General features: G+C 34.4%; 1 protein-coding gene across 1 annotated transcript; it reads left to right on the forward strand.

Moving 5' to 3' along the window:
* The first annotated feature begins 1568 nt into the window (after window positions 1-1568).
* LOC131859185 (uncharacterized) lies at window positions 1569-9535 on the forward strand. Its single transcript, XM_059212752.1, has 4 exons — window positions 1569-3366; window positions 3545-3793; window positions 4012-4085; window positions 9526-9535. The coding sequence occupies exons 1-4, from the start codon at window positions 3283-3285 to the stop codon at window positions 9533-9535; spliced, it is 417 nt and encodes a 138-aa protein (XP_059068735.1). The 5' UTR covers window positions 1569-3282.
* The last annotated feature ends 559 nt before the right edge of the window (window positions 9536-10094 follow it).

Raw genomic sequence — 10094 nt, forward strand, 5'->3', positions numbered from 1 at the left:
CATATGTCGACTAGATCTCGAGTCAGTTAGCTAATTTGAAGAAATCTAGGGGTGAGGAGAACATAAAAGGTGGTGTCAGTTTGACTGGAAACTTGTTGCTATGATTATGCATAGCATGCTCCTTTATATCTCAAATTATTTGTCAGCAATGGATTTTTGAATCAAATCTAACAAGTCAGCATGTCCTTTTACTAATTAGTGGTGTAATTTAGATGGTTTGGATCATATATGCATTCAAACTCAAAATTATTTTCCAGCTCAGTGATCCAATCCAAGAAGGCTTCTAGATTTAAGCTTCTCAAGTGGCTTGGGAGATCAAACCTTGGTTTGTTTCATCGTTCATCAATATTAAGGAAGAATTTTCCTCAGCAGATAGTTCTTCCTCTGAACTTGATGCACCATCATGTGATGCTTGATCTACTTGCTTTTTATCATTGACATCTGTAGCTACAATTATTCTGTGCCTTTGTACAGTCTCAATAGGTTTGAGCTTGGCTTAAATGGATCTCATTGTGTTAGCCAGATCATCATGCTGTGCTCTAGCATTTTTGTTATTTCTCCTACCACCTTTGTGGGAAATTTAAACTTTTGGACCACCTGTAATGCAACTCTCACACGAATTGTCTTCAAATATGGAGAAAAACTCACCTCTTTCAGGACTTCAAATTGATGCTCTAATACCAATTGCTGCAGTGATGGTAGCAAGTCAAATGAGCAATCAGTTATTGCATGCACAAAGTACACAATGGAAAAAACAAAAGAGAATGTCTAAGAGAATTATTGCCATGGTTATGAGAAAATATATCATTACAAATTATTGACTACTCATTAATAGCAAGTGCCAGCATAGATGTTTAAGACTCTTTGCACATGAATCCAATAGTGACGTTAGTGATCACCATATTCTAGTTTAATCCACAATTGAGCGACTTCATCCTCAAAGCCAATGTATGCATTTGGAGTCTGCTCAATGCTTTATCTGTCAACGTCTGAATTCTTGTGCTAGTATCTAGTGCCAATGACCCAATTTGCTAGACCTATATAGACTTAGGATGATGCGGTAGTTCAAGACAGTTCACCCTTCCATAATAATTGATTCAACTTCTAATGCACCATTTAAATAAATAATATAGTTGTCAGCATTTGACACATTAACAAGTTGGATGCTGTAACACATTACCAAGGATGTTTGGGAACAAAGATGGCATGGAATCACCCATAGCATATCGACTTAAAAACAAACTGCACCCTCAAGGACTTTGTATGCGGACAACAATTTGTGTGCATCAAAGAATTAGTGTGCACAACTTTAGAAGTCAATGTATTGGGAAAACCATACTGAAAGTCTCTAACAAAGCAACCAATGTGTAGATCAAGGACTTGCACACAAGCACAACAAAGAAAACAAAACCATGTGCACGACCACAAATTTGCACACTAAACATATTTTTGAGTGATGCGAGATTGCATGACCCCTGAGATGCTCCTGGATAAGATAGGAGATGAAGACACATGATAGAGCTTCCATTTGGTTAAAATTTTGGAAAAGCTTCTCAAACGGGGGGAAGGGGAATGTTGTGCGCCTAACATGATGTGAGCAATTTTATTCACAATCCCTTTATATGTTAGAATGTAATAAATTGAAAATATTTGTAATAAAACTGCAACATTAAATTGTAGCAATCTAGTCATTTTGTGTGGTAAGGACTAACTGTTATGGGTCTTCAATTCAATGTATTTAATCAGATGGCAATTACTTGTGGAATAAGAAACCCTTAATTTTAACTAGGGTTTACAAACTTCTCTTCTAGACATTTTTGAGTTTTGCATTCCATTACTTTTTTGGTATGGCAGGTGCAACCCATTCTTAACTATGCAAGTGTTACCATGTTTCTTTTTTTGTTCATTTTGTGCGCATCTACCTCTTGTGGATGTAGGTACACCATATACTATTCTCCAACTAAAAAGATAAACACCAAAGTGATCCTATCCACCTCTAATTTCACCAGTCTAATATAGATAGTAGCTGATTGGTATTTGTTTTCGCTTTAGGGCATTACACATCTTGGTGGCTTGGGATCCTTGGAATTAGAACTTTCATGTAACTATGTAGAGCATTACGGCATGAAGATGTGAGACCTCTTCATGTTTGGGGTTGGTGCCAATATGTGGAGATTAAAAATAGTAGACAGGGCAAATCTAGTGCTTTGTCTCTACAACCCCCTCCCCAATACCCATATCACGGTTAGTCCTGCAACATTCCCATTGCTTAGAAGTTGCTCAAAACATAACAACCTTCCCAAACCCTTATTATTTCAAAATATTTTCAATTCATATCATAAACAAGGATAATCCACCTTCTCCTCTTTCATATTTAAAAATATTTATCTTTTTGCACTTCCAAACACTAATTATTCTCACATTTCTGGAGAAATGCAACTATTAATGGATAAATCAAATCTAGAGAAGCTTAATGCATGAGGCGAGTTGAGCTTGAAATAAACCTTATCCATAATTATATGTAATGCCCAATATCCGCAATGTACAAAGTCTAACAATGCATTGTAAACCAAAGCTAGCAACCTTTACAAATGTGCTATTTAAAAATAAGCTTCGTGTCAACTTTTATTTGGGAAATACAAAATACTTTTTTTAACAAAAAGAGTGGTGCACTGGATCTTATTCAATTTACTACACTAGATATCTTAAAACTTTCTCTTGGCTATGGCAGTGCACTTTCATGTTCAGTTGGCACAGCAACGGTACATGAATGTCTTACTGTAAATGATTGCTACACTAGTGTCTCTATGGCTCACAATTACCCCCTCCCCTAGCTCCATTTTTTATCAATGCAATAAAAACAGCAAGCTAGAGGTTTAGTAATAATATCATAACCCAAAAAACAATTTTTTTTTGACATCAATGCTAAATACAAGCTCTATAAACAATATTCCTCTTACACCTTGCAAAATAAAACTTGTGATTCATTCATACAGTTTGGAGGATCAATTTGCAAAAGATCATAATAATAAAGCTCTGGAAATAAAAAGGTTAGTTATTTTACTAAAACTGTTTTTCCTGTGACATCTAAATTATGATTTCATCCACAGTACTTATTTTAATTTGTAGGCAAATATAACATAAGCTACATTACATCTTCCTCCAAGAGCTTCCACATTTGTAGTTTGCTAATCACTTTCGAAGCAGGTTGAATATGATATTCCACAATGTAGTGAAGGTATTCATTCCCCTGGTGATTGCATTGACATTCGTGAAGCACATATGGTCATACCACAAGGTGGCAATGTAATTTATGCTGTCGCACACCAACATACTGGAGGGGCTGGCATAACACTTTATGGCCAGGTATGAATTTCTCATCTCAACCAGTTATGATGACTCATGGGAATATTAGAGAGAGATATTTTGATCCCTTGATTCTGAGTTTCTAACTCTGTTTCAATGACTCCAGTTCATGATTATTGCTTTCTTTCCAATTGATGGTACATTATATAGTTGATTTAACACAATTTATAATGGTTAGGATGGTCGAGAGATTTGCACATCGTTGCCAATTTATGGTGAAGGAAGAGAGCCTGGTAATGAAACTGGTTATATTGTTGGAATGGGCTCATGTTATCCAGAGCCTGGGAGCGTACAGATACATGGCGGGGAGACTCTAAAATTACAATCCATATATAGCAAAGAACGCAGTCACACAGGTGTTATGGGTCTTTTCTATCTTCTCATAGCAGATCCCATGGAAAACAGGGCTCTCTATTCTCATCAACCAGTAAGTTACTATTTAAAATTCGTCTTCTTTATGAATGAAGTATTCCATGTTCCAATTGATCTTATTGTTTTAATTTTAGTGATGCATCCTATATTACAGTGAAGAACAAGATATTTTGTTTCATGTTTTTCTCCTTATAGACAGAAAATTTCAGATATAAAATGATCAAATCAAATTTACAATAGAGAAATAATTACAACCCATCCTCTTAAACGCAGGAACAAGCAAGCTCGCTTCATGTAAACAAATTTCTTCCAATTGGCCTTCTGATTGCCTTTGCCCTCTTCGCTGGGTTGGGCTTAGCGTCTTATGAAAGAATTGACACCTATCTCTCAAGACTAGGCTTCTCTAAGAATAATGCAAATCCTAATCTCTATTACAAAAGAAATAAAGGTGATATGCTAATATTGATTTTATATGTTGATGACTTATTAATCACAGGAAATGATCACCTTATAGATCAATGCAAGAAAGATCTATCTAAAGAATTTGATATGAAGGACTTGGGACTCCTTCATTACTTCCTAGGATTGGAAGTATGGCAAAATTTTGACAACATTATACTAAACCAAGGAAAGTATACCTTGGATATTTTGAAGAGATTTGGAATGCTAAACTATAGGCCCATGACCTCTCCTATGGAAACCAATTTACATAAACTTAAAGAAGCAACACCACAGTCACAACCCACTGACCCTACTCAATACAGACATATGATTGGGTCCCTAATGTACCTGGTAAATACAAGGCCAGATATTTGTTATGCAATTAATGATCTAAGTCAGTTTATGTGTGAACCCAAGGAGATACACCCAATTGCAGTAAAACACATTATGAGATACCTACAAGGTACTCTAAACCTTGGTCTCAAATATGAGAAAGTTGATATAGACCTACATGGATTTACAGATTTAGATTGGGCTGGAAGTGTGACTGACAGAAAAAGCATTTTAGAGTGTTGCTTCAGTCTAGGTTCAGCTATGATATCTTCGATCAGCAAGAAGCAGTCTTTTGTAACTCAAAGCTCCACCGAGGCTGAATACATTGCAGCTTCCATGGCTGCCCGAGAGGCAGTATGGCTTAGGAAGTTGCTTGTGGGGTTGTTTGGAGAGCCAATGAAACCCACTGTTATACATTGTGATAATAAGAGCTACATAAAACTTTCAGTAAATCCAGTGTTCCATGACAGATCCAAGCATATTGAGATTCCATACCACTATGTGCGAGATATGGTAGACAGGAATGTGATCTAATTAGAATATGTTTGTACGGCAGATCAACTGCAGATATTCTAACCAAACCTCTTTCTAGAGTGAAGGTTGATCACTTCATAAAAGGTTTAGGTATGATAGAAAGGTAATTTTCTTTGTAATCTATATTTGCATATCAATAAGATGTTTAATGTGTAAACTTCTTTGTCATGATAGGACATTTTGGATTTTATCCCTTGGGTTCATATCTAAGAGGTTACGATCTCTCAAGATAATGAACACTTGTATGTAGACATTATAAGGTGATGATCTTATGATGTCCAGACCAGTTATCATGTTGGATCTCTAGTGTGTCATGGATGTGCCATGATTGTGTTGTGGTAAAACATTTGTATAAGATGTTAGTGCACATACCACAACTTGGATAAGATGAGAATTTAATCTTTCTCATATGATTATCCTTAAGTATTGCATGTTTAGGCAATATTGATATCACATGTTTAGGTGATATCCTTTCATCATAAGATTGACGTGATGGACATTTGTATCATGTGTTTAGGTGATACTTCATATCATGTGATTAGGTGATATGATTTTCTAGAGAGTCAGATTGTGTAAAGAATACTAACCATCATTTGAATTGTGATGCTTGATATATTGTTTTCATTTATCTTATCCAGCTAAGAGGGAGTGTTAATGCATGATAGCTTCAGTAAGATAAATGATTGAATGAGAGATAAATGAAGTCTCTCATTCAATCATTTATCCTATCGATAAACTATTAGAAAAAAATTCAAGCTATTGTTCTTTCATTTGATGATCATTCTTCATTTGTATATGTTCAATCTACTTAGTTCGATCAATGTTCAAACTATCGATAATCATATCATAGCATAGTATACCAATTAACATCGGTTTGCATTATAACTGTGATCACCGATTAACATCGGTTTGCATTATAACTATGATCACCGATTAATTATCGGGCTAACCAAGTATCCTGATTTATATCGATTGATTTTTTGACAGTAAACTAATGATGGTTATTAGGATTAACCGATTGTATTGGGTGGCAAAGCATACATCGCTTGGTACCACTTAAGCGATCATTGATTGGTGTTAATTAACATGTTACGTAGACACCGATTGGTGTTGACTAATAAGTTACGTAGACCCTGATTTGTATCGGGCTGTTGATTAATGTATACAACGATTGGTAATTATAAAGTCAAAGGGTGCGATCAAGTAGTGTCTTGATTGGTCATGTCTAAAAGACATGACCGGTCAAGGCATTTCTTGATCCTCCCCTCTTGCATATATATATATATATCAATTGATATTTGTGAGAAGGACATCAAAATCAATAAATGCTCCTCTCACCTGCCATACAAAAGAATATAATCAGATTTATCATATAAATAGATAATACATAGATCAAGAAAATATAAACTAGAATATATCTTGCATATTGAATTGAGAATTGAACATCATTTACATCCAGGAGGTCCCACTGATGCACCTTTGCAACCGTAAAATCTAAAGATACTTTTGGCTCACTACTTCTAGTAAATAACACATGAAAGTCCACACTACTCTACACTTTTCACCGACAAACAAGACTCATCAAACAATTAGGGAGATAGATCCTCTTTCACACACCTTCATTGCATTTCACTTTATCTCAATTCATTCACATATACATGCATCTATGTCATCCTCATTAAAGTATTTTTTATCTATATCATCCTCACATATGCAAAATCTCCCAAGGTTGGCTAAGCATACCAAACGCAATTCAAAATAAGTTGGCAATAAACATTCCCGCGGTGAAGAAGAATGCAAAGAGGACCACAACACATCTTAACTAAGACAAAAAAATAACATAAAACATGCTATACAAAATGTGTAACTTGGAAATATACTTCAAAGGGAACTTGCAAGATTGATTAATTTTCACAAATAACAAGAGAATCCTATAGAATACTTCAAAAGTTACCAATGAAACAAATAAAGGATTTAAAACTTAGAACATTATACTTTCACTTACTGTCCCATTGTTTCCTATCATCATTTGAACTTGGTTGCAAGTATTTTCTCTCAGATTGCACTGTAGTTGCTTCCAAGATGACAATTTGATGAATGGATTGATAACTGGATGTTTAATAAAAGCTAAACTAAAATGCCAAAGACACTATAAATTGCAAAATGTTTGGATGCTCAAAACTCACGTGAATGCAAGATAACTACTAGATGACTTATATCCAAAATGCTTAGGAAATGCCCTTTTATAGCAAAAATCCTATGTGGCAGAGATCAATGATTGAGATTAAATCTTGCAAGATTGATGGCTTTGAAGAGAATGGTTGGAATTTGAGAGAAAAAGGGGGAAGATGTTTCTCCTACACATGTAGGATGAAGGAAAAGGTGGAAGAGGAGTCCAAGTGGCAAGATGCTCACCTTGACTGGAGATGAAGGCTCCAAGAATATAGGATGGTTGGAGAAGATTTAGGAAATGTGGGACAAGTGGAAGTTGACCAGGATGATGTGGACACAACTTCCTCCAAAGATGTAGGAGTGATGGAGAGAATATAGGAAAGTTGAAAATGTGTGTACGTACACATTATTTTATTTAGGAGATGGAAGTTGAAGATAAATATGGCTATTTAATAATTGAAAATTAATAATTTTTTTAGCCAAAAAATTGTGAGTTGGCAAGATTGAGTGATGTGGAGATGAGTTGATATGGAAAAGAAGATTAAATAATTGTAGAATTATTTAATTAATGGAGACTTTAGAAGAATTCATAGTGCATGATTAAATATTAAATATTTAATAAGATTGAATTAGAAGAATGAGTAAAAATTAAATTAATTAAACTTTTCAATTTAATTATTTAATCAAAGAATAAGCATTAAAATGAATTAAATAATTAAAATTTTCACTTTTATTGTTTAATAGAGGAATTAACATTAAATAAATAATAAATATTTATTTATTATTCATAGCCAATTTTGAGTGTATACATTTTGCCCCTCTTTGAAATATTATTGGAACAACATTGTTTAAAAGAAAATCAAGTCTCAATATTTTTGCCCCTGTTGGTGATAAAATGCCACTAGTGTGCCCCCTCGAGAGATTAATCGTGAAATTTTGAAAAAATTTGATTGAGCAATGAATCTTGCAATAAAATGATGAAAAGGTTTGATTAAAAAGCCCCTAGCAATTAAATTTTATTTTTGAAAAATAAAATTGCCCCTCAAATTTTTATTTAAATTTAATTACCCCTTTAATAAATCAAAAAGGTAATTATATAAATCACATTGGGCCCTTTTCCACCTCATTTGCATTTTGTCTTTTTTGGGAGTGAAAGTAGGAGAGCTGACTTAGAGTGTTGAATTGTCACCATGGTGGTCCCATATGCTAGCCATCGTTTCGAGTGAGTGCAGAGATATTAGAGACCCACTGTGTACAGACTCCCGGTAGGTACCCTAAACTTGACCTTGTGTTTTTGATTTGCATGATTTTTTTTCCAATTTTTTTGCATGTTTTAACTAGGTCTGAATTTTTCCATTTTATTTTCCTCATTTTAGCACTTTTGTAAGGTCTTTTAGTACATTTGTGTGTTTTTTTCGTGCTTTTGGTTTTGTCACGCATATGTTTAAAGTCGTCTCGCTTTTATGAATAGTTTTCACGCATCCACATTTTTCAGCATATATGCCTAGGGTTTTCACGCTTTTACATGGTTTGATAGCACTTTTACCTTGTTTTGCGCATTCACTCGATCTTTTCACGCATATGTTAAATTGGATAGCACTTTTGTTTGTTTTGGTGCATTCACACAAAGTTATCACGCATTTGTTAGGTTGTGTAGCGGCTTTGTTTGTTTTGGCACAATACATAAAGTTCTCAAGCATATGTGATTTAGTTTAGCGCTTTCACATTTTTCCCTTGTATAATTATGTCTTAAGTCAATTTTTTTTTTATGAATTGATGATTTTTTATCTAATTTTGATAAAGATAGATGATATGGTTTATAGATTGATAACCATGATTGATGGTTTTAGATTGGATAGAAAGCTCTAAGAGACCAATCTAGTCTCTAATGAAGAGATGATAGGTTAAACAACCAATTTTGATCATAGATTAATATCATGGATTCCTTGATAGATAAGATAGATGAATTGATGAATGATGATTGACTTATTAAAGACATAGACCTTAAATCTTAAAGAAACTTGTGACATCAAAATCAAATCTATTTGATATTCAATCTTCGATCACAAAGCTGAATTATCTTATTGTCTTCGATTATTGTTATAATTGTTATATGCATGTCAGTTACACTAATGTGATCCATTCTATTAACTATACACTTATATTGCACTAAAATATTTACAAATAGAATAGCAATGGCAGCGAGCAATGTTTAGTCTAGGTTTATATATACTTATGAGTGTGCATTTTATTAGCCCACAGTAAATAGTAGGAGTTGTTACATAATACTTTTTAACATTTATGCAGAGGTCCATAATTGTACGTTTAAAGATATCTTCTACTATTTTCCACGCGTAAAGGAAAATACTTTTTGACTATCTTAAGCTTGACAATTCCTAGCTATTGCCAAGAAAGTATAATGTAACTGGTAGAGCAATTGCAAATACGTGTCCTAATTTACAATCAATTTCTTGGACGTTTCCAAGAAAACTGAATAAAATGGACAAGAAGGGCAAGAGAAATTGGAAATCCGTGTTCTTTAATTGCAATCAATTTGTGAAGAGAGTAGAATGAAAGGGACAAGAAGGGGCAGATAAACTGCCAATCTGCTTGCAACCAAATTGTTTAAAACCAAGCACACAGATTGCGGTCTAGCAAACTTCTCAGGAGAACAACTACAATCTACTTGCGTTTCTAACATGGCCGCCAATAAATGCGAATTGGAGTAGCTGGAAACTCAAATCGCAATATGGAAGAGCTCTAGGACTAGATTAGATGCTCCGATTGAATTCATTGTCAAACGTGGGCATATTGAGATGCGAATGAACGGGCTGGTGTGGTCAATTGAAGCCCTGCCTCGGGCCAACACCCTGGAT

This window comes from Cryptomeria japonica, chromosome 10 (assembly GCF_030272615.1).
Source record: "Cryptomeria japonica chromosome 10, Sugi_1.0, whole genome shotgun sequence".
Lineage (NCBI taxonomy): Eukaryota > Viridiplantae > Streptophyta > Pinopsida > Cupressales > Cupressaceae > Cryptomeria > Cryptomeria japonica.

What these genes read in the sequence shown, in the direction of transcription:
- LOC131859185 (XM_059212752.1), top strand. Translation starts at nt 3,283, where the DNA reads ATGGTCATACCACAAGGTGGCAATGTAATTTATGCTGTCGCACACCAA. An exon ending in GCATAACACTTTATGGCCAG is followed by an intron (nt 3,367 to 3,544) that starts GTATGAATTTCT and finishes TATAATGGTTAG; the next exon opens with GATGGTCGAGAGATTTGCAC. An exon ending in CTCTCTATTCTCATCAACCA is followed by an intron (nt 3,794 to 4,011) that starts GTAAGTTACTAT and finishes TCTTAAACGCAG; the next exon opens with GAACAAGCAAGCTCGCTTCA.